The sequence below is a fragment of the Culex quinquefasciatus genome, chromosome 2 (assembly GCF_015732765.1).
Source record: "Culex quinquefasciatus strain JHB chromosome 2, VPISU_Cqui_1.0_pri_paternal, whole genome shotgun sequence".
In the NCBI taxonomy this organism is placed as follows: Eukaryota; Metazoa; Arthropoda; class Insecta; order Diptera; family Culicidae; genus Culex; species Culex quinquefasciatus.
The window spans coordinates 141,368,873-141,395,148 of record NC_051862.1 but is presented as its reverse complement, the minus strand read 5'-3'; the positions used below and the strand labels follow the sequence as shown (position 1 = coordinate 141,395,148).

At 37.6% G+C, this 26,276-nt stretch overlaps 1 protein-coding gene across 1 annotated transcript in view; it reads left to right on the top strand.

Annotated features, from left to right (window-relative positions):
* LOC6037124 (unconventional myosin ID) overlaps positions 1–26,276 on the top strand; it is an 83,796-nt gene that overhangs the window by 31,848 nt on the left and 25,672 nt on the right. Inside the window, exons 3-5 of the mRNA XM_038251617.1 lie at positions 7,101–7,403; positions 12,647–12,866; positions 23,566–23,791. Of these exons, the coding sequence (XP_038107545.1) occupies positions 7,101–7,403; positions 12,647–12,866; positions 23,566–23,791 (749 nt within the window). The remainder of the gene's footprint in view (positions 1–7,100; positions 7,404–12,646; positions 12,867–23,565; positions 23,792–26,276) is intronic.

Here is a 26,276-nt window from a genome sequence, read left to right as displayed (position 1 = left end):
GCACCACTGTTGCCACATTTCATGCGAACTATATAAGCTAGCACTTAGCCTCAGAAAATTTCAGTGCCTATCGCGGTTTCGTCAAAGACGGATCCACGGTGGTAATTTTATTGCTCACACACACACACACACATTGAACGACACAGTATGTGCACCAAATTGGGAGGAATTCTGTTCTAATGAAGATTGTTAGGAAGGTGACCGGAAAACTAGAATGATTTGGGGCAATGGGGTTGTGACCACATTGATAGAATATTGGCCACACCCGGAGTGGCCAGTGCCCTGGGGAAGGTTCTTCCGGGGGGACATTTACCGAACCATACGACTTGGGGCAATATGGGTATCAAAATTCATGGTTTTTGAAACTGGTAATGAAAATGGCCATTTCGACCGGATTGGCCACACCCGGAGTGGCCAGTGCCCTGGGAAAGGTTCTACCGGGGGGACATTAATCGAACCATACTACTTAGGGCAATATGGGTATCAAAAATCATGGTTTTTGAAACTGGTAATGGAAATGGCCATTTTGACCGGATTGGCCACACCCGGAGTGGCCATAGCCCTGGGGAAGGTTCTTCCGGGGGGACATTTACCGAACTATACGACTTGGGGTAATATTGGTATCAAAATTGCCTCAAGTCGTATGGTTCGATTATTGCCCCCCCCCCGGTAGAACCTTTCCCAGGGCACTGGCCACTCCGAGTTTGGCCAATATCCTATAAATGTGGTCCCAACCCCATTGCCTAAAATCTTTCTGGTTTTCCGGTGACCATCCTTACAATCTTCATTAACACAGAATTCCTCCCAAGTTGGTGTACAAACTGTGTCTTCCAATGTGTGCGTGTGTGTGTATGGGCAATACAATTACCACCGTGGATCCGTCTTTGACGAAACCACGGTTGGCACTGAAATTTTCTGAGGCTAAGTGCTAGCTTAAATAGTTTGCATGAAATGTGACAACATGGTGCAAATTTTGCTTCCTCTCCTGCTTTCGCGAAACTCTCACGCAAGAGTTTGGCACCACTGTTGCCACATTTCATGCGAACTATATAAGCTAGCACTTAGCCTCAGAAAATTTCAGTGCCAACCGTGGTTTCGTCAAAGACGGATCCACGGTGGTAATTGTATTGCCCATACACACACACGCACACATTGAAAGACACAGTATGTGCACCAAATATTGGCCACACCTGGAGTGGCCAGTGCCCTAGGGAAGGTTCTACCGGGAGGACATTAATCGAACCATCCGACTTGGGGCAATATGGGTATCAAAATTCATGGTTTTTGATACTGGACATGAAAATAACCATTTTGATTGTGGTGACCACAACCTAGAGTGGCCGGTTCCGTGGCATTTTCCGAACCATACTTGTTTTGGCAATATTTTCGTGTTTTGGCAATTTATTTCCACAGAGGTGCCAAAGATTGGAAACATTTAATTAGAATAAATTATTCAGGATTAAATAAATAGGCAATGATTTAAAAATAAAATGTAATAGAATAATTTTTTAGGAGTTTTGTACAAAGTTCTTTGTCATATTGGTCATGTAGAACATAACCACCTGCACCTTTTTTTATTTACAAGTTCAGAACGTTTCACAAACTTTTATTTTTTTTTTAATTTTCATCGCAATGATTTACAGGTGAGAAGATCACGCGAGACGGGGCAACGCGGTCGTTTCACAGGATCGTTTGGAGCCATTTTTTTTTACTTCTCAAGGATTGGTTAATATTTCCTGCTTCAGTTGATCGCACGTGACGGGGCAACGCGGTTGCTTCACAGGATTGTTCGTGTTCCTTTTTTCTTGCTAGCAATGATAATATCAGCCTTTCTTATATCATTGTTGATCGGAAGGCACGCCACCGGTTAAGTATATTGTATTCCAAAATAACATTATTGCATTACATACGTCACATAGCGCCCTAAGTTTGTTTCTTTTTATTATTTTTAATATTTCCAAATTTGCAGAAATCGATATGTTGTGCTAGGTTTCAAACTAATCTAGGGGAACACCATCTAATTTCAGCGTGCCTCTTATGTTGCCATATCAGCACTTTGACATTCAGCAATAGCTCATAAAAAGCGTTTTTTACCTACATCGAGTGATAAATAGCTCAATAGGAAGTGAGCAAGGAAGTTTCTATCAAAAGTTTTGCAAAACTATTTGTTTAGTGAAAATCAGCAAATTGGATGTAGTTAGGAGCGAGAGGTTAACTCGCCAAAAATACGAGAATTTCCCCTAGTTATCCGTTTTAGTGAAGAGTCAATCTAGAGGGTTTTTTGATAAGGTCCTATAAACAATTGTAAATATTGAATGTATTCCGCTTACTCCGATGGGCAGTGACATAAGGTGTGAAAGGGATACACTCAATGTTTACATTTGTTTATAGGACCTTATCAAAAAAAGTCGAGTAATCTTCTTTATGTAATATTTTTTAAATAAATACGCTTTATTAAAAATTGATTGCATGTTATAGAAACATACAGAAAAGTCCTCCTCAGAGCACTCCCAAGTAACATTTTTTCCAGGAGTTCTACAAGAGCTCTTCAAGATAGCTACAGCATAGCAGTTTGGACCGCGGTAGGATAAAATTCTCTTCAAAACTTCTTCAGGAGTTTGGAAGAGTACTTGAAGAGAGTTTTATCCTACCGCGGTCCAAACTGTTATGCTATAGCTATCTTGAAGAGCTCTTGTAGAACTCCTGGAAAAAAATGTTACTGTTACTTCTACTCAGATGGCACACGTTCGAAAAAAATACTTTCTAAATAATCAACATTGTATCTTTCCGCAGCCAGCCAGAGATTTTTAAATTTTCAACCGTTAACACATAGCTCATAATGATAGGAGTTGGTAGAGTAAGCTATGTACTATCAAAAACGAATGTAAACTTAACATGATAAATGCAAAACAAACGGCCCTAATGAAATTCCATAAAACATCACATTGAGAATTTAATAAAGAGTGCTTCTGCTTCCCCGCTATGAATCGGGCATACTGAAAGCACACAAATGCTGCAGCTGTAACCAAGTTTATATTTAAAAAAAAAGGTTTGCTTCTCTTTCTCGAGATAATTAAACGAGTGAGCTTTGCTGTCACTGTCAATTAAATAGACCATATATAATCTTCTCAAGTATTCTTCAAAATGGCGAGATGTATGTAGAGATGCTTTTAATGAAACATTCCACAACATAACGACACTCTTTCAGTTTTTCTAATCTGTTTTTAAGCAGTTTTCTAAGCATTTAGTAAAACAAATTGTAAGATATACTGTAACACAGCTTAAAAAAATGTTTTTTTTTCATTTACATCAAAGAATAACACTTTTTGGCAACACGTTTGTTTCCAAGTTGCCAAAATTAACCAAAATGCCTAAAACCTGAACTCTATTGGCGATTTCTTATATCAATGTGTGACACCTTTGAGTTTTTGATACATTGTTCCCATTGCGCAAAATGAAAAAGGTCGCCGAAATTGTATAAACATTGTTTGCTAAAACTCATAAGGTATAATTACGACTTCAAATTATCAATTCTCGATCCATTACGCGGATTTGTAACAGGCCGTTTTTGAGTACAGATTATGTTTTTCGTATAATAAATATGGATTTAACTCACATTGATACATATGAGCAATTCTCTACCAAAACCGGAAATGGTTTTATTTGTATTTTTTTGTTTGGCTCAAACTTTGTGGAGGCCTTCCCTATGACCAAAAAAGCTATTTTTTGTCATTGGTTCACCTATACAAGTCTCCATACAAATTTGGCAACTATCCATACAAAAATGGTACGTAAATTTTCAAACAGCTGTAACTTTTAAGTGGCGTTCGAATGGTGAACGTCCTAAATGTAGGGGAGAGTGGGGAGACTTGATCTCCTTTTTTTGTATCGCACATAACTCTGTCAATTTCTCACAAAACTATGAACTTTTTGCATGTATTGAAAGCTTAAGCATTCAACTATGTTTGGCTGATAAGGGTATTTCATTAGAAAAAATCTTCGAACCATGCCAAGCGTTTTAAAAAAATATTTTAAACCGGCATTTTCAAAATGTTGGGGGTAATTTGTTCCCCTTTCAACATTTTGAAGAAATCTTAAACAAAATGTTTCTTATTCATCCAAACTTTTAATTTTCTATAAGTAACAGCAATTTCATATTAAACCTGTAGGTTTGTGTTCAAAATACAACAAGTTTAGCACGCAAAATATTTAAAAACTTAAAATTTTCTTTTTTAGACCAAAATTGAGCATGTTTACAAAGGCTGGTAATTTTTGTTTACAACATTTTTGAAAAATGGTTCAAACTGCGATAAGTTATGTACAACTATACTAAAGGAAACTATGTACGAAAACCCAGCCCAATTATTTAATCTTGAGGCTGATTCGAGTGACTGTAAAAATCCAGGGATCAAGGCTCCCTAAACGCACTTTTTTAAACAATTGATTGTAAAAATAGTATGACTATAAATTTAACGCCAAATGCGTAAGGGTTTTGGAGTTGATATGTTTATCAAACAATTCATGTATAAACAATATTTTTTGAATAATTTTTGAGTGTACTTATCAAAACAAAGAAAAAAGATATCTTGGAAGTTTTTTGCAGCACTTTTTAGAAAAATGTGTGTAACTCAATCTAAACTTTATTTTTTATTTTTTTCTTTGTCTTCTACAATGAGTTTTAGTCAATTTCGCACAACTTTCTAGAACAAAGCTAATTGTTTTACCCACATGCTGACGAGATACAGGCTTGGGATCAAGTGTCCCCGGGGATCAAGTCTCCCCACTCTCCCCTATAAATCGCGCAGTAGCACCAACATTAGAAAAAAAATGGCGGTCATGCCATGGCACACTTTTTTCGCAATGTTGGTACCACAGCGCGATTTTGACATTTCGGGCGTTCACCATTCGAAAGCCATCTCGCTTAAAAACCTGGGTTGAGAAAAAATAGGTACACGGAAAAAAATGCAGATTTTTTTATCAACTTTTTTTTTACAAAAACTCTTTTTCCCAAAATACGTATTTTCTTTATTTTCGAGATTTTTTGATATGTTTTAGGGGACAAAACCTGCAACTTTTGAGTCATAGAAAAACTTGGTCAAAAAATCTGCCGCCGAGTTATTATTTTTTGAAAAAAATAGTGATATTTGGAAAAAAATCAAAATTTCATGCAAAAACAAATTTGACGTAATTTTTTTAATGTAAAATTGAATTTCCAATCGAAAAGTACTTTACAGATTTTTTGATAAAGGGCTCCGTTTTCATGAAACAGCCACCGAAAGTTTGAGTTTAGCGAAATATTTGCAGTTTTCTGATTTAAAACAATAGTGACCATGAGTGACACTTTCTTAAAAATATTTTTTTTTAGAAGTTCAGCAAATCTATCTATATATATAAAAAAATTTAACGGTTTTGTTCGAACGCGAATCGGTTCAATACCGAGCGTCGGATTTAGGTGGAATGTATGGGGAAATTTACGCAAATTAAAATTTTGATCACAGGAGGCTGAATAATCGAACAAGTTCTACGTCAAGACGAAGTTTGTCGGGTCAGGCTTGTTTGCTATAAATTTGTTTAAGTAACATTGAAGATTGGACCTCTGGTTGCTGAGATACAGCAATTTTCTAATGTCGATATCTCAGCAACTATTTGTCCGATTTTCAATGTTAAAACATGAAACATTCGTGAAATTTTCCGATCTTTTCGAAAAACATATTTTGATAAAAATTAAATCAAGACTAGCATTTTAAATGGACGTAATATGCTATGTTTGGTCCATGTACATGTAACTTTGTGCCCTTATTTAGGGTGAATCGACACATGATTTCTATCAGGAAATTTGATTTAGTCATATTTTTTATGAGTGAGAACATACTTTAGTATTAGTTGGAACCTCAAAATAAGTAGGATATGTACCTTAGCGTGGCTCACGAATATATGAAAAAGACAAAAGTGTTCAATTCCAAACGCCTCGACCGGATTTTTGTAGCATTATGGCCCCAGAACATAGCCTGAAACTTTGAGCGCATTTGGTTAAGGTTTAGTACTTCCACCATTGACCTGAAGTTAGTATGGAACTTTTAAAGATTTACTATGGGAAATTTTCACTTTTAACCTCTTCTTAGATAAAGTTTCCCAAAACCCAATCAAATTTTCTTATTCTCAAGTTTCTTATAGGTTTGATCTGGGAACAACTTTGCAGAACATCGCAAAGCGCTAGGAATTTATCCTGAAAAGATACAGGATATTTTTTGGAGCTAGGATTTTTTTTAACGTGCTCTAAAAATTTGCCTGTATCTTTCCGGGATTAATTCCTAGCGCTTTGTGATGTTCTACAAAGTTGTTCCCCGGATCGAAACCTATAAGAAACTACTACTTTGAGAAAAATTCATAGGGCATAGAAAAATATACTCGAAGAAGAGTTAAAAAGTTGAAAATAAATAAATTAAATTTATTGAAATTTCTTTATAACTTCAGGTCAATGGTGGAAGTTCTAAACCTTAACCAAATGCGCTCAAAATTTCAGGCTATGTTTTGGGGCCATATTGCTACAAAATTCCGGTTGAGGCGTTCGAAATTGAACACTTTTGTCTTTTTCATATATCCGTGAGCCACGCTAATGTACCTGTAAAAAATCTCCTAGGGGTTTTTGAACCTTAATTTATTTTAAAGACAAAATATGTGCACATCAATAAAATTGAGCTTCGGGGACATGTTGTGTGTCAATAAGAGACCATATTTGCTTAGCTTTGTGCCATTATTTCAATTGATTTCTTGATTTTTGTCGTGGCCGAATACTGATTCCAAGGGTGGGCGACAATAGGATTTGAGGGGGCAAAAAAGGCACTTCAGAGCACTTTATAAAAACGCAAAATTTTAACAAAAATGAACTTGTAAATGATAAAAACGTTGTGGAAACTTAAAATCAAATAGTTTATCAACACTCTACAACAATAAGAACCGAAAATCATAATCCACTATAAAGTGGGCGATTTCTGGATCCTCTACCCACCTACGACGATTTTTGCCATTTTTTATGCAACTCAGTGCTTTATGCAAAACATTAACTAAGCAATTCTCTTGCTTCTTTTCGCTTCTACCAGGTTCGGGGCCGGCAAAATCTACACATACATCGGCGAGGTCTGCATATCGATGAACCCGTACCGCGAAATGAACATTTACGGCCCGGACCAGATTAGTCGGTACAAGGGCCGGGAGCTGTTCGAGAACACTCCGCACATCTTTGCCATCGCGGACGCGGCCTACCGTGTGCTGAAGCAGCGCAACCAGGACACCTGCATCATGATCTCGGGGGAGTCCGGTGCCGGCAAAACCGAGGCGTCCAAGATCATCATGAAGTACATCGCCGCCGTCACCAACCAGGGCAAACAGAACGAGATCGAACGGTGAGTGGTGCGTTGATGCAACGCTGGCGAAGAGTGAAGCGTAACGTTGGTCTCTTATCACAAATTTCGATATATTAAAACTAAACACCCGCAACTAACGGCCACGAGACACTAGGTAGGGTAGAGTCATCAATGAGAGATTTTTGATTTTTAACTTTAAATTATTTATGTATTTTTAATTGTATTTTTTTTTTTTTTTTTCACTCCTCCGTGTACGCACGAGTGCAAGCAGCAGTCAAGTGCTCAGTGCTCCATCGTTTTTTCGAAATTTTTCGCCGTAATTTACCGTGATTAGCCGCGAGTTTGCTCCAGCAGCATGCCAAGGGCCGGCCGTGGCCGTGGCAGTTCGAGTGCGGCCTCGAAAACCCGCGAAGTTCGTCTACCGGCCGTGTGCAAAAAGGTAAACAAACCAACGCCGTGTCGACCGCCATCGCGCAGGGAGAGTGAGCGCAAAAGGCATCGACAAAAAGTTACTACATCCCGGATATGTTCCGAGATCACCAGTGCGAACCCGTTCCGGTACCTCCGGTGCCACGACCAGTGGCACATCAACATCCGCCAACATCCCCATCAGGAACGAGTTCCAGATGCTGAGCGACGATGAAGAAAACAACAACAACAACACCGACGGTAGCAGCACTACCGACGACGACGACGACGATGATGGTCGTGCACGGAAAAAAGTGCCGACGTCAAAAAAGAACAACTCTCCAGCGGAACGTAGACCACCTCCAATTTTTGTTTTGGACACGTTGGTGGACGATGTTGACGAGTTGCTGGAAGGCCTCGGATATTGTCTGAAAATCGGTAAGTCGGCAGTGCAAGTGATTACACTGAGCAAAAAAGATTTCGACCTGGTGCTTGAAGAACTGAAGCGTAGCAACTTCAACTTCTACACATACGACCCAGAGAAGCCCCCTGTTAAGGTCGTCTTGCAGGGATACCAAGATCGTCCGATCGCCGACCTGAAGCGACACCTCTCGAACGCCGGAATAAAACCGCGGGAGATTAAAGTTCTCTCGCGCAAGACAACGGTCACGGGTGTGCACACTCTGTATCTGTTGTACTTCGACCGCGGCACCGTCAAGATCCAAGACCTGCGGCGGACTAAGACGTTGGACGGTTTTTGGGTAAACTGGCGGTTTTACTCCAAAAACCCGACGGACGTAGCGCAATGCCACCGTTGCCAGAAATTCGGCCACGGCTCGCGGAACTGCAACCTCCGGCCCCGCTGCGTGAAGTGCGGTGAATCACACCTCTCCGAGGCGTGCGCACTGCCACGAAAGGCGGACTTGGGGGACAAGGCAGAACAAACCAAGCCGCGCGTAAAGTGCGCGAACTGTGACGGCAACCATACCGGCAATTACCGCGGATGCGTCGCGCGCAAGGCCTACCTCGAGGAGCAGGAAAAGAGGAAGAAGAAAGCCCACCCTCCTCAGCGAAGTACGAGCGCAGCCGTTCCTGCAGCTGGACAGCCTACGGTTCCAGCGGACAACCCAGCGATCCCTCCTGGATGGGGGCGTTCGTTTGCCAGCGTGGTCGCTGCCGGTAGCGGCGATGCGGCCCAGCAAGGAGTCACCGGGGAAGATCTCTTTACCCTGCCGGAGTTCTTTGCTCTCGCGGGGAGATGATGACGCGGTTTCGAGCTGCCGTAACAAGGCGGAGCAATTTCTGGCCCTCGGGGAGCTGATGATCAAGCACATCTATAATTGATTATTTTTGTCTGTGATCTAGTTTTAAGCTTTCTCTTTATCTATCCTTTTCCCATTGCACTTTCTGTAAGTTTTTGAAAACTTTTTCTTACTCTTGTCAATTCCATAGTTATAAGTAATAATTTTTCGATTGAATTACGATGTAAAACACAGCTGAAAGGAACACCAAAACTCTGTTATATACCTAAATGAACTCATTGTAACTTGGATTATTCACAAATAAAACCGAATTGAATTGAATTGAAATTGTATTTTTTTTCTATTAAAATTGTTAAATATTGTCTAAAATACGGGATTGATCCAATCTTTAAAGCCAGAGTTATTCAACTGTCTCATTGCATGTTTGGCTGATAAGGGTTTCAATCAGATGATTTCTTCAAGTCATGCCAAGCATTTGAAAAAATATTTTAAATCGGCATTTTTTTTAAAAAAAAGGATACCCCTGTTGAAGAAAACTTAAGCAAAATGTTTCTTATTCATCCAAACTATTATAAAGCCTGAAAGTTTTTGTTCAAAATACAACAGGTTTAGTATATAACATATGAGCAATTCTTTACCAAAACCGGAAATGGATTTATTTGTATTTTTTTATTTGGCTCAAACTTTATGGGGGCCTTCCCTACGACCAAAGAATCTATTTTGTGTCATTGGTTCACCCATACAAGTCTCCATACAATTTTGGCAGCTTTCCATACAAAAATGGTACGTAAATATTCAAACAGCTGTAACTTTTGAGTGAATTTTCTGATTAATTTGGTGTCTTGGGCAAATTGTAGGTATTGTTGAGGACTATTGAGTAAAAAATAGATATACGGAAAAAAATTGCTGATTTTTTAATAATCTTTTTTTTATAAAAACTCAATTTATCAAGATACGTATTTTTGATTTCCGAGATTTTTTTATATGTTTTAGGGGACTCAAACCCGCAACTTTGGAGCCATGGAGAAGAACGGTCAAACAATTTGCCGCCGAGTTATGTTTTTTTTTTGACAAAAAAATATTTTTTGGAAAAAATTGAAATTTCATTAAAAAAAATTGACCTGATTTCTTATATGTAAAAATTGAATTTGCGATCGAATGGTACTTAACAGATTTTTTATAAAGCGCTCTGTTTTTGAGAAATAGCCACCAAAAGTTTGAATTTAGTGAAATATTTGCAGTTTTTCGATTTTTTAAAATGGTAACCATAAGTGACCATTCCTGAATGCATTTTTTTGAAAAGTTCAGAAAATTTGCTATAAAATTGTTCAAGAGACATTAAAAATTGGACCCCTGGTTGCTGAGATCCAGCTGTTTAAGAAAAAAGAAACAGGAAGAATGAAGTTTTCTAAGTCTCATCCAAACAACCCACCATTTGCTAATGTCGATATCTCAGCAACTATTGGCTCGATTTTCAATGTTAAAACATGAAATAATCGTGAAATTTTTCGAGCATTTCGAAAACAATATTTCGAAATAAATTTAATCTAGACTATCATTTCAAAGGGCGCAATATTGAATGTTTTGCCATTTTAAAACAATCGTCTTGATAAAAAATCATAATGTTGTTTTAGAAAAGATTTCACGAATGTTTTAACATTGAAAATTGGACCATTAGTTGCTGAGATATCGACATTAGAAAATGGTGGGTTATTTGGATGAGAAAACTGCATTCTTTCTCTTTCTTTTTTCTTAAACCGCAACCAGCAACCAGGGGTCCAATTTTTAATGTCTCTTCGACTATTTTATAGCAAATTTTCAGAACTTTTCAAAAACAATATTTTCAGAAATGGTCACTCATGGTCACTAATTAAAGAACCGAACAACCGCAAATATTTCGCTAAATTCAAACTTTCGGCAGCTTTATTTTGAAAACAGAACCCGTTATCAAATAATCTGTAATGTTCTTTTCGATCGCAAATTCAATTTTAAATAAAAAAAATTACGTCAAATTTGTTTTTGCATTAAACTTCAATGTTTTCCAAAAATCACTATTTTTTCAAAAAATCATAACTCACCGGCAGATTTTTTGACCATGTTTCTCTTGAGCATGAGCATAAGCATGAGCATGGTTGACTGCCAATGAGCTGCTACTCCGTTATTGACAGATCAGCTGAAGTTAAACAATGAATCAAAAATGATCAGTGGGAGCCAACCATCCGTTCACTGTTTAACCTCTGAAGATCTCTACTTTATTAGTCAATACCGGCGCCCTCCCAAGAAGCCTGCAGTTCAACGAAAGGGAGGAATGTTAGTCCGATAGTTGAAGTTGCAGACTCATCAAGCACATAGTTTTTCGCTATATACTTGTTGATACCGCTTGAGACCGTTGAATCCACAGCATCTCCTTCAAGCATCACGTGATTATTGTTTTTTTGGGTTAGTAGGATAAGGTATTGGCTTTTCGATGCCTCCCGAGCTACGACGCTATGGGGAGGACTTTCATAACAGACCCGTCGGCGAGCCTTCCGAGCAACGATGCTATGGGAAGGTCTTTCTGGTTAACACACAAACTCACTCACACACAGTTATTTTGCTCCACTATCAACTCGACGATCCAAATTGTCAGTGCGTCTTTCGTCCATTATATAGAAATGGCTTTTTCACCGCAAAAAAATAAAACCTTATTCGAAAAATTTAAACACAATCCACGCGACGCCGTGCCTTCCGATCAACGATGATATGGGCTTTGAAAATCGCAAAAGAAATCACTTTTCACTCCGAATATTTGTTACGACCACGCGCTCCCTTTGCCAATTATACACTCATTTACGACGAAAATTATCGCAAAAAAACAGGACTGCGCGTCCCCAGAAGCACTGCTTTTATGATGTCATTATTCAATTATAATAACAATAACCAATCACCCCATGCACACAAACAGCGACACAAAAGAAATGAAAATGAGCATGCAAAAACAAGACAGCGCGTCCCCGTGGTCAGCGCACTAATCATTTTTTGACCATGTTTCTCTTGGCTCAAAAGTTGCGGGTTTTTGTCCCCTAAAAAATATCAAAACTAAAAAAAAACACATTTTGGGAAATTGAGTTTTTTATGAAAAAAGTATTTTTTTCGTGTACCTATTTTATCCCCAAAAGTCCTCAACTAAACCTACAACTTTGCCGTAGACACCAAATCAATCAAAAAAAAACTTGAAAAGTTACAGATTTTCGAATATTTTTACGTACCTTTTTTGTATGGACAGCAGCCAAAATTGTATGGAGACTTGTATGGGTGAACCAATGACACAATATAGCTCTTTTGGCAATAGGGAAGGCCCCCCACAAAGTTTGAGCCAAATAAAAAAATAAAAAATGAAAATGGCTCAAGTCTTCCTAATTGCATTTTTTACACAATTGGTTGTAAAAATAGTATGACGATAAATTTAACGTCAAATGCGTGAGGGTTTGTAGTTCATAAGTTTAACCACGACGGCTCCTCTTTAATATTGTTTTAATTCAACTTCGTTGTGAAGCTACTTGTTTCTCTGTCATCTTAAGGTAAATAACGGATCTAACATCATTAATTTTCTGCTTTCTCCCACATCTGCAGGGTAAAGAATGTCCTCATCCAGAGCAACGCCATCCTGGAAAGTTTCGGCAATGCCAAAACCAACCGGAACGACAACAGCAGCCGCTTCGGCAAGTACATGGACATCGAATTCGACTACAAGGGCGACCCGGTGGGTGGCGTGATAACCAACTATCTGCTGGAAAAGTCCCGCGTCATTCAGCAGCAGAGCGGCGAGCGGAATTTTCATTGTTTTTACCAGGTGGGTGCACGCTTGAAAAAGCCGGCTTTTGCTATAAAAAAAAATAATGAGAGATGACTGGCTGGTTATGGCTTTGATCCTGTTTTCATCATATTTGCCTTTTTGCCTTTCTTTCAAAAGAAAGGTTTATGGTTTGCTTTTGGAAAAACGCTTTTCTCCGAAATCTTTAAAAAATCGTACACCGCGAGGATTCGTCCCAGGAAAAAATCATAATACTAAATTGAAGTATTAGATGCGCTCTTTCGATTGAATTTTGGGCCTGAAACTCGGAACTCAAAGTCTGATTTTTGAGAGCTCTTTTTCTGAAATACATGAGCGATGTCTGTATCCGCCCTTAAAAAAAATGTGTCTTCCATCATTGGAAAACTGCTTGTAAAACCCACAATTTTTATATTTCAGATCTGTAGCCGTGGGGTCGGAGACGAACATTTTATTTTTCGATTCACAATTTTCGACCAGTAAATGTGGTCAAAGCCATTTTTAGAGGTGTTTTTTGGACTATTTTACAGATAACACTGTCAAATTAAGGGGTTACATACATGTAAATCGTCAAAAAAGTCAAAGCTTGGTATGAGCACACACTTAATTTTATTTAAAATAAAAAAAAAGACAAAACAAATTTGAAGACATTTGGTTGTATCATTGCCGAGACATAGCTATTTGAAGTGAGCAGTTTATAAAAACGGGTAACACGATATCTCAACACTGCCTGGACCAAATTGGCTCAAAATGTTGGTGAAGACTCGTTTAACCAGTCCTGTGTGCATGACGAAGGCCGATTTTCAAAAAGTTTATTTTAAAAAATGATAAAAATACTTTTGTGTTTTTCATATAATATAATTCTCCGCCAACTCACACAGCAGTTGCCCCGACCCCTCTTCGATTTGCGTGAAACTTTGTCCTAAGGGGTAACTTTTGTCCCTGATCACGAATCCGAGGTCCGTTTTTTGATATCTCGTGACGGAGGGCGGTACCCCTTCCATTTTGAACATGCGAAAGAGGTGTTTTCAATAATTTGCAGCCTGAAACGGTGATGAGATAGAAATTTGGTGTCAATGGGACTTTTATGTAAAATTAGACGCCCGGTTTGATGTACTGAAAAACGTATTTTCATCGAAAAACACTAAAAGTTTTAAAATTCTCCCATTTTCCGTTACTCGACTGGAACATGTCATTTTATGGGAAATTTAATGTACTTTTCGAATCTACATTGTCCCAGAAGGGTCATTTTTCATTTAGAACAAAATTTTTCATTTTAAAATTTCGTGTTTTTTAACTTTGCAGGGTTATTTTTAGAGTGTAACAATGTTCTACAAAGTTGTAGAGCAGACAATTACAAAATTTTTGATATATATACATAAGGGTTTGCTTATAAACATCACAAGTTATCACGATTTTACGAAAAAAGTTTTAAAAAGTTGGTCGTCATCGATCATGGCCGTTCATGGTCACCCGCGACAGACACGGACGACGAAACAAAGAGAAACGCAAAAAGTAACTTTTTCAAAACTTTTTTCGTAAAATCGCGATAACTTGTGATGTTTATAAGCAAACCCTTATGTCTATATATCAAAATTTTTGTAATTGTCTGCTCTACAACTTTGTACAACATTGTTACACTCTAAAAACAACCCTGCAAAGTTAGAAAAACACGAAATTTTAAAATAAAAATTTTGTTCTAAATGAAAAATGACCCTTCTGGGACAATGTAGATTCGAAAATACATTAAATTTCCCATAAAATGACATGTTCCAAAATTTTTACAGTCGAGTAACGGAAAATGGGAGAATTTTTAAAACTTTTTAGTGTTTTTTCGATGAAAATACGTTTTTCGGAATTCTGAGTACGCCATCAAATCGGGCGTCTAATTTTACATAAAAGTCCCTTTGACACCAAATTTCTATCTCATCACCGTTTCAGGCTGCAAATTATTGAAAACACCTCTTTTCGCATGTTCAAAATGGAAGGGGTCGTACCGCCCCTCCGTCACGAGATATCAAAAAACGGACCTCGAATTCGTGATCAGGGACAAAAGTTACCCCTTAGGACAAAGTTTCACGCAAATCGAAGAGGGGTCGGGGCAACTTTTCCCGATTTCGTGTGAGTTGGTAGAGAATTACCCATATAAAACATCGTCAGTTTTTGATTTTTGTATTTTCTAAAAAAAGCAAAATTTAAAAATCGGGCTTCGTCATGCACACGAGATATGTCTTGAGAGTCTTCACCCCAAATTTCAGCCAACTTGGTCCACCCCATCTCGAGATATCGTGGCACCCGTAAATCAACTCGGTGTTCCGAGAAAAACGCTCAGAAAGTTTGACAGTTCCCTTTGCGCATGGCAAAATTTTGAGCTTAAATCGTTTCTTACTCAGTTTATTCATGAAGTATCTTCACGAAACTTTCAGGAGTGATTGAAAATCATCTTTTTAGTGGATTTAATAATTTTCTGAATTACGAAATTTTGTGATTTTCTACATGTATGTAACCCCTTAAACGAATTCAGTTTCAAACAAAAAACCATTCGAAAACATGCGCCATAAACAGCTTGGGCCCAACATTTGAAGCTTTTCCAAAATGTATTTCCAGAGATATAGCCATATTAGTGTTTTTCGTCTTACTTTTACCCTATTTTTTCCTATTAAATTTTTGGTTTTATACAAAATCATTAACTGAACATCAAATTCAAAGTCCCAGCCCATTCTTGATCGAAAGCTGTGCGTGAAAGTGTTCTTTCTGGCTTCTGATAATAGATCGACAAAGTGCAATAGCGATACATATTTTTATATGTTAATCATAGACTAACATTAAAGACTGAGTACCCTTTATTTTTTTTTAATAATGTCAATCCAATTTGTTTTTCTTGATTAAATTTAAATATCTTGCGACAAAAAATGTACCTCTGAAGTTAAAAAAATGGCATTCGAGGTTTAGCCTAAAAAGATTCGAAGCTTTAGGTAAAATTCTCACTGGGTGGTATCAATATGTTTCTGAAAAATTAATTGCACCAATATATTTCTCGGAGTTTCATCATTTTGTAAGAAAGGCTCTATTTCACCTCTGGTGATATTAAATCGGGTTTTCACTATTGATACAGGGGCGACCAAAGTTGGGGACCATACGACCGTACTGATCATTTTGAAAGATCTTGTAAAACGGCCCATTAACATATCTGAAAAGTGATTTTCAAATTCTTAAAAAGTTAAGGTTCAATTTATGCTTTTTGAGAAGGTTATTCTATTGTGTTAAAATAAAAGTAATGATTGAGGAATCCATGCTTTTATCCCGATCGTTCGCCTCAAATATTGTGTTGCATCACATAACATATTGAATGTATGAATATCATTGTATAGTTTAATTTCGGCTAAATTAGCATCAAACGTTTTTTTTAAATGAGCTATGAAACGTTCAAACTGGATTAAAGTTGAGAACTGTAAAAAAAGCAAAAATATAGTTATTCCATAATAATTTGAAAGTTATAGCGCACAATTTTGACTGATCAAAAATGTAGAAGTGATGGCGTCATGATGCGCTACACACTAAACTGTCAGCAGTGAAAAACAAAAAGTATCAACCGATTTTAATGTTCTTGTGTTGTTTACAACTCTCAATTGCAACTTTTCTCCCGTCAAATAAACACGTGTCCTGCAATCGGAGTGAACCGTCTTTTTACTTTTCCCTCCCGCGAAGTCGATTCTTGTGGCCACTCTGCTGTGTAACCTGGTTAGTGCCTAGAAAAAAACACCAGACTCCAGACTTATGAATAAGAGTGACTAACACCTGATTCAGGCAGACCAAAATTTAATCAAATTGGAGGAATAATTGTTGAAAAATCATTTTGTATCGATATATTATTATAATTACACTTTATTTAAATATAACATCTAACCGTTCATCAAAGTTTTGTAAAATGCACCAGAAACAATAGAAAAACAAATGTATGAATTCATTTTAGTAGGCTTATGTTTTGGGATGTTCAATGTTGACCGAGCCACGTAGCCCAGTGGTAGCGCTTCCGTCTCGTAAGCGGTAGATCGGGGTTCAAATCCCGGCTCGAATCAACACAACTGATGATCTTTTCCCTTCTGGAATCGATTGCTTAATAAAGGGAAGGTAGTGTATCGTCACAAACTGGACCTTATCACGACACCTTAGGGAGGCGACCTATGGAATGTTAACATTAAGTTGAGAATGAAACTGGCACTGAATCCGCTTTGTAAATGCCGGCCACGATACTCTTCAAGGGTGTTCCCCTCAGGAACCGGGAAAGATTTACTTTTTACTTAACATTGAAGGGAAAACTCATTTCAAATATAAATTTTGAGCTCTTCCTGCAGCACATTCACATCCATGTCGTACAGGCCTCAAAGGACCTGTTTCATGTGGCGTTTATCTGGATCGTCATGCCTGTAGTATTCAATTTTTGTTTTGTTTAGGAAACCCTGAACGTAGTTGTAATCTTTTCTAGTAGGTAGCAGAATTTGGAGTCCATCAGCACACATGCGAATGGAAGCTCGTAAAGCACCAGATTTGATAAACCCAGTCAGCCACTTTCGCACCGAATCCGATGACGATGTTTTCAAAAAAATGGGTGGCAACTTATCCCGTCGTTCAAATTCTTTCTTCTCGATCACGTCCACAGGGAGGGTAGCGAACTGGTTTCCAGACGAATTTTGAGCCTCCTTGCTCAAACTGCCTGGCTTTGCAGGTAGCGCTTCGGCATTCTTTAGCTTCTTCAAATCTGCCGATCTTGCTGGTGAGGACCGCCTCTTTTTCTTGCCCTGAGGCATTTTTTGCACTTTTTAGCACTTATTCGGTGTTGGAGGGACGCACGTCTGACTCGCTGCTCTGTCAACCGCAGACTGAACGTAAGAAGAGGTTTCTCTGTACCATGGATTAATTGGATTTTTTCTGAGTCCGCACTCTATTTTGGTTGTATGCTCTGTTGATAAAAAAATAACTTTAAATTATTATTGATGCACTTTATAAAAAAGTTTTTTGACTACTTTTTCAGGGTGCAGGGCAGAATGGGCCACCCCACAAAACAAGCCATTTTGAAACGTTGAAGGGTGATAAGAAATGCCTTAAGGGACCTTTCTATCATGGTGTTCATTTAGTTTGATCATTTTTATAAAAAATAGACATTTATCAAATCAAACAAACAACAAAAAAGTGTAATTTTGTTGAAATAAGACTCTACTTTTACAAAGAAGCATCAACACAAATAAAAAATCAACTAATGTTGCATTAATCGTGATTTGTGAAGCTACCAGGAGTGGAAATCCATTCAAATTTAATATTTTTTTTTATTGTTTTAACACTTAAACTCCCAAGCTCGAGAAAATTGGGGAATTTGTATGGAAACTCCCCCTTTGTCTCGAGTTTGGCAGTTTAGAAGTTAATAAGGCAGGAAAAGGTCGGCGCAATTCTGCCCCAAGTGGATTTTTATTTAACACTTCCACCACCAAGCTTCTAAATTATTTGAATGTTCCGTTGTTGTTTCTTTACCTTGAAAATAGCTCCCGGTAACATTCTAAGCATTGAACAAACTTTTTCAAACTAAACTTTTTAGAAAGCTTATTTCCCTCAGTGAGAAAGGTGAAATTCCTGCATAAAGGTTTACTGAATCTATCGGCTATGCACCTGGATGTTCGTTAGTCGTAATGAAATAATAACTGCAGCTCGGAAAATCTAAAAGAAAATGTCATAGTGCAAAAAATAACTATACTTAGTTTGTTCCTGGCAGTCGACGGGATATAATTGGCATTCTAGGAAAAACACGTTCTCTCGTTCGGTGTATAAATGAAACGTCATATGCAAATTATGTCACTGATAACACAGCCGGGTGTCTCTATTTTGGGCCTAACCGTCTGCATAGCCGACAAGAGTTAACAATTAACAGTTTTGTAAACTTCGTTTAGCAAGACTTCAGTACCTCATGTGTGAGGCTCTGAGAGACTTTTCGATTACAATAAATTTAGAACGTTTTGAGCAGTCCAACTCAACGCGTTGGCGTAATTCATTTAGAGAAATCCACCCTTCCATGGAACTTCCATAACTTATATTTTACCTTGTATTTTACATAATTAAGAAGTTCTGCGTTGTGGTTTTCGGCTTTAAGTCATATAGCAGATATTGATATTGTGCTAGTTTAGTTTGTTAGCTTAAGTTTGATTGTAAATATCCTCTATGTCATTTGGATTGTAATATATGTTGATAATAAAAAAAGTAAGAGGTTGTGTGCCTATTTGAGAAGGACCCAGGCGTAGGCGTTCCACTCAAACGAGCTTTTCCCTAAAATAAAACAATAAAACAATAATGAAAAAAACAATGTATCGTTTCAATTTCCGACGTTTCGGCAAATTTATTGCCCTTTTTAACTTTTAATTTGATGTAAATCCATCGACTATTAATGACTTTTCTTAGCAAATATTAGGATGTAACAAATGAGCAACTCTCTACGAAATCGGCCGATTTCGACCATTTTTTTTTGTATTTTTTGATTTGACTCAAACTTTGTGGGGGCCTTCCCTATGACCAAATATGCTATTTTGTGTCATTGGTTCACCCATACAAGTCTCCATACAATTTTGGCAGCTGTCCATACAAAAATGGTATGTAAATATTCAAACAGCTGTAACTTTTGAGTGAATTTTCTGATCAATTTGGTGTCTTCGGCGAAGTTGTAGGTATTGTTGAGGACTATTGAAAAAAAATAGGTACACGGAAAAAAAAATTCTTATTTTTTTTATCAACTTTTTTTTCACTAAAACTCAATTTCTCAAAATACGTATTTTTTGATTTTCGAGATTTTTTGATATGTTTTAGGGGACAAAAATCCGCAACTTTTGAGCCATAGAGAAACATGGTCAAAAAATCTGCCGCCGAGTTATGATTTTTGAAAAATAGTGATTTTTGGAAAAATCGAAGTTTCATGCAAAAACAAGTTTGACATTATTTTTTAATGCAAAATTGAATTTACAATCGAAAAGTACTTTACATATTTTTTGATAAAGGGCTCCGTTTTCTAGATATAGCCACCGAAAGTTTGATTTTAGCGAAATATTTGCAGTTTTTCAATTTTTAAAAATAGTGACCATGAGTGACCATTTCTAAAAATATTGTTTTTGAAAAGTTCAGAAAATTTGCTATAAAATTGTCTAAGAGACATTGAAGGTTGGACCTCTGGTTGCTGAGATACAGCGGCTTAAAGAAAAAGAAACACGAAAATTGAAGTTTTCTAAGTCTCAACCAAACAGCCCACCATTTTCTAATGACGATATCTCAGCAATTAATGGTCCGATTTTCAATGTTAATACATGAAACATTCGTGAAATTTTTCGATCTTTTCGAAAAAAATATTATGAAATTTTTTAAATCAAGACTAGCATTTTAAATGGGCGAAATATTCAATGTTTGGCCCTTTTAAAATGTTAGTCTTGATTTTAAAATTTTCAAAATATTTTTTTCGAAGAGATCGGAAAATTTCACGATTGTTTCATGTATTAACATTGAAAATCGGACCATTAATTGCTGAGATATCGTCATTAGAAAATGATGCGCTGTTTGGGTGAGACTTAGAAAACTTCAATTTTCGTGTTTCTTTTTCTTTAAGCCGCTGTATCTCAGCAACCAGTCTTCAATGTCTCTTAGACAATTTTATAGCAAATTTTCTGAACTTTTAAAAAAAAATATTTTTAGAAATGGTCACTCATGGTCCCTATTTTTAAAAATTGAAAAACTGCAAATATTTCGCTAAAATCAAACTTTCGGTGGCTATATCTAGAAAACGGAGCCCTTTATAAAAAAATATGTAAAGTACTTTTCGATTGCAAATTCAATTTTGCATTAAAAAATAATGTCAAACTTGTTTTTGCATGAAACTTCGATTTTTCCAAAAATCACTATTTTTCAAAATTCATAACTCGGCGGCAGATTTTTGACCATGTTTCTCTATGGCTCAAAGTTGCGGATTTTGTCCCCTAAAACATATCAAAAATCTCGAAAATCAAAAAATACGTATTTTGGGAAATTGAGTTTTAGTAAAAAGTTGATAAAAATCCTCAATTTTTTTCCGTGTACCTATTTTTTTCTCAAAAGTCCTCAACAATACCTACAACTTTGCCGAAGACACCAAATTGATCAAAAAATTCACTCAAAAAATACAGCTGTTTGAATATTTACATACCATTTTTGTATGGACAGCTGCCAAAATTGTATGGAGACTTGTATGGGTGAACCAATGACACAAAATAGCATATTTGGGTATAGGAAAGGCCCCCACAAAGTTTGAGCCAAATAAAAAAATACAAATAAAATCCATTTCCGGTTTTGGTAGAGAATTGCTCAAATAACGAGTCGTTTTTTGCGAGCATTTCAGGGCATGATCCCCTGATGTGTACTGAGCCCGAATCCCAAATATGAGCTTGATTGGTTGCGTTAGGACCTGGCGCTTTGACTTTGAATTTTAAATGGGGTTTAACCAAGGGAATGATGGGAACGAGAGGAATCACAAATTCGCATAAATAATTTCAAGATTGTTCAGGTGTAAACCGAAAACGCGATCAGCAATTAAATTGGAAGAATAAGGTTTTTAACTGCTTATTTAATTGTCGGTGTACAGGGCGCCGCACTGTTCAATCATTTTCTGGCGTACATCCAATTTTGCAGCCCAAAACCAGTTATTGAATTGGAAAAATAAAATTCTTTTTCAAATTGTCTTTTCTTGATTTGTGTGCACCTACGTCGAGGACCAAGATTGTTTACTTTTTGCTCTTTGGTCAACAGTCTTGGTCTGACAGCTTTATCATGGATTTTGGTCTGGTCTACACGGAGAAAAAAGAGTTCCCAAAATCGTGAACGTTTTTCAAAATCGTACCATGGGATTTGAACACTTTGTTCGAGGATTTCATTTTCATGAACGCTTGTTCACGATTTCGGGAACTCTTTTTTCTCCGTGTAGGCGAGGGATAGGACACAGCACCTTCCTGGATTCAACCCGTAAAATCGGTTCGCTTTGGTTATTGCCATTTTTGAGCCTTTTAACGGTTTTTGCATTTTTTTTTTCATCTCACAAGCTTATAGTTCGTATTCCAGAGAACAACTTTGCCGAAGAGTGCGAAAAGATTCGTCTAGTACTTAAAATGTTACACAATTTATAATACCGTCGCTGAAAACATCAACTTTTTCTTCGCTCTCTTCTAGCAGCACTTGCTGCTCCTGCAGAAAAGATTGAGGCAGGCGTCGCGACGCTCATGCAATCAAGCAAGCTAATGGTGCTGCCAAAAGAGCTTGAAGAAAAAGATGATGTATTCAGCGGCGGTTTTATTAATTTTGCAACATTTTAAATACTAGAAGAATCTATTTGCGCTCTTCGGCAAAGTTGTTCCCTAGATCATGGACTATGAGTTTCTGAGGTTATAGAAAAATGGAAAAATCGTTAAGGGGCTCAAAACTGGAATAACCAAAACGAACCTACACAGCAAAAAATCCGATGGTAAAATCGCATGCAAGAGCATGCACATCACCTTCGTCAAAATAAACACTTAATATTACACACTGCATGTACATTTTTTGCAAACACAAAAAAAAGTTGCAACCGATGGGATTCAAACCCAGCACCAACAGTAAGGACTGGCGCCTTAGCCCGGTCGGCCATCAGACCGATGAAAATCTGTTTATCACGCATATATGAGCTTGACATTTCGGTCAAGTAGGTTTCCCATACTGATGAGCTACATATTTCAGGGTGTAAAATCACATAAAATTGCATAAAATAATGCAACATTTATTTTACACCCGTGCCTTTTACACGCAGCTGGATTACTACTTTATTTGCTGTGTATTTTATGGGATAAATCCCATTTAATATTCAAAGCGCGATTTGGGATTCGGACTCAGTACACCTAGCGGATCATGGTGGTACGATGTTTTTGATCGCAGAAATTACAGATTTGTACAAATTAAGTTCTGTAAAATTTTAGGATCATCTAGACATTCTTACAAATTACTGGAAACAAGAATCGTCCCGATTGGTTGAGTTATGCCCGAGAACCAGCGAGTTGAATTTACCGTTCCACCTTTTTTGGGATGCTTGGGCGTCCGTGTATGTTGGACATGCGTTGGGCGTTCCAGTGTCAAATCGAAGAAAAATCTTCAACAAAAAGTTGCTCGAACAACCGACGAAATATTTCGGTACACCCCGCAAAATGTCGGGATATACCCCTTCTCTCAAGGTGCCAAATATCAGACACGCCGAATATTTTTATCTCATTAAAAAATATTTTATTGGTTAATGTTATTCGACATCAAATACATTTTCAGAACGATACAGATAAATTGTGAATTGGATGAGTGGTTTCGCATGAAGCATTTCTGCGAATAAAAAGAGACGAGTTGTTCCCTTTGAATTCCGCTGTATATTTTAATATCTTTACAGATACGCTTTTCTCTACTACTTAAAGACCTCATCAGTGTTCAGTAAATAGAATGTTGGGAACAAATTTTGTTTACGAGTTCCGTGTGTTTGCCGGTGATTGATTAATAATCAATGATTATGTTTTTGTTTTGGGTTTGAAGACTATGAGATCTCTTGTCCAAATACTGCTTAGTTCTCCAACATTGCTTTTAACAATTTTGTTATGATTTAAAAACCCAACTAACGCGATTAAAATCATTCCATAATCTGCTTTCCTCGTTCCAGCTGCTGCGAGGAGCCACAGACGGTGAACTGAAGCAGTACCATTTGAGCAGGGATCCCGTCCATTACCATTACACCAACCAGGGCAGCATGGAGGTACTGGCGGAAAAAGCGGATTACCGTGCTACCACCGCTGGACTGAAGGCGCTCGGTTTCACCGGCGACGAGTTGTCCATGGTGTGGCGTACTGTGGCTGCCGTCCTGCACCTGGGAAACATCGAGTTCCGAAGTGAGTGACCAGTGAAACCATTTCACAATTTAATTTTTAATTCGGACCTTGACTCGGTCTATAACAGATCATCCAAAAACTACGTGGAGTCCACGTAAAAATTTATTATACTTTAATGAGTGTCTTGCGAACCTTCGTGGTGAACGGACACTAGAGCTGCGGTATTTTTTACTACCTAAGCTCAGAGTTATTTCAAAACAAAATTCACAGTCTTTTTAAAGACTACCTGAGTTATTTTCCAAAATTCTAAACAGTCTTTTCAAGACTAACCCCGCCTGAAATTTTGTTGTATTTTACAAACGAAGCCATCTTTTTAAGAGAACTTGCTTGCAAAATGCGTCAAAACAAAGGTAAACGCAAATCTTCTGAAGATTTGGTCGTTACGTCGGTGAAGCGTTTGAACGCTAAACCGGCTAACGGAAACAGAAAAAGAAAACAGCCTCTTCTGAGGTCTGATTCTGATTCTGAATGTGAGGTCAATCCTCCAATTCCATTGACAAACAGTTTCGGTGTTTTATCCGAAACTGATGACAAGGAACCTTCTCCTCGTACTGAGCCTTCTGCCGTCGAGAAACGAGTAAAGGCTCCTCCAATTGTTGTGACTTCCGTCTCCGATTTGGCCAGCTTTCGAACGCAACTGAAGAATTGCAAGGAAACTTGCAATTTGAAAGTTTCGTTCCAGCTTGGTCGAAGAGGAGAATGTCGCTTGTTGACGGAATCTTTACAGGATCACCAAACTTTTGTTGGTTATTTGAAAAACCACAAACACAATTTCTACACGTATGAGACCAAGAATGCTCGGCCATTCAAGGCGGTCTTGAAAGGTCTCTCCAACGACTTGTCGGTGGATGAGATCAAAAACGAACTTAAGGTGTTGCTTGGCTTTGCCCCATCCCAAGTAATACCGATGAAGAAAAAATCAAACGGGAATATTTCTCGCTTTGGTTTGACTTCACAATTTTATCTGATTCATTTCAACAGAAATGAAATCAACAATTTGAAACTTTTGGACAAAGTTCAGTTTTTGTTCCATGTACGGGTAAAGTGGGAGCATTTTAAGAAACATGGCGGTAATGGCCAGAATCTGACCCAGTGCCGGCGTTGCCAGGCATTCGGTCACGGTACTGATCATTGCGCCATGGTTCCAAAATGCATGGTTTGCGGGGATTCTTCTCACGACAAGGACAATTGTCCCGTGAAAGAAGTCACCCAATTTAAATGTGCAAATTGTGGTGGAAATCACAAATCAAATTTCTGGGATTGCCCCATCAGAAAAAAGGTTTTGGATTCTCGTGCTAAGCATCAGCCGAAATTCAAACCGAAATTTTCTCAAAGTCAGGTTGTACCTGCATCTTTAAATCAAACGTTCGTGCTGTCTCGCTCGAACAATTCTAGAAATACCCCTACCGTGGAAAAGTTAGGTAACAACAATGGCATTTCTTATGCTAACGTCGTTTCGGGTTCGGGTTCATCCACGAATTTTAAATCCTCTACCAATCTTTCTGAAATTGGGCAGGTACCTCAAATCTCATTTGAAAATTTTTCTGCTGGCAACGCTTTGGGATCTTCTGATCTCGGCGATGTTACGTTTGAAAAAATGACTTTTTTGCAAAACTCACTGTTTGGTTTGATTCAAACAATGAGTAATGCTACATCCATGATGGAAGCAATCCAGATTGGATTAAAATTTGCGAATGATGTTGTTCTTACCCTGAAGTTTAATCATGGATCTAAGTAATTCCATCAATATTATGAATTTTAATGCTCGCTCTTTAAAAGCGAAAGAAAATGAATTTTTCAACTTTTACGAGTTCATAACGTGCATGTTGCTGTTATAACCGAAACATTTTTAAAAACTGGCACTTATTTGAAAAGTGATCCAGATTATAAAGTTATAACTAATAACCGAATGAATCGAAATGGCGGTGGAGTTGCAATAGTTATCCACCGTAGTATGACTTATAGCACGTTACGTGACTTTAAGTTAAAAGTTATTGAAAGTTTGGGCATTGAACTTGAAACTTATTTTGGGAAAATTATGATTGCAGCTGCATATTTGCCATTCCAATGCACTGGGGAAAATAAAAATTATTTCAAAGGGGATTTGAATAAACTTACTCGGCATAGATCTCGATTTTTGATCATCGGTGATTTTAATGCCAAACACCAATCTTGGAATAATTCTAAAGTAAATTCCAACGGTAAAATTCAGAGATTGCACTTCTGGTATTTATTCGGTATTATACCCGAATGGGCCAACTTGCTTTTCTTCTGTTAGAAATCCATCAACAATTGATTTGGTTTTGACAAATCAAAGTCAGTATTGTGGTCCTTTAGTGACTCATGCTGATTTTGATTCTGATCACCTCCCAGTAACTTTTTCACTTTCTCATGAAGCAGTTACCAGACCCAATAGTTCTGTGTTTAATTACCACAAAGCTAATTGGGACAGGTATCAGCATCATATTGAGAATAATTTAAATCA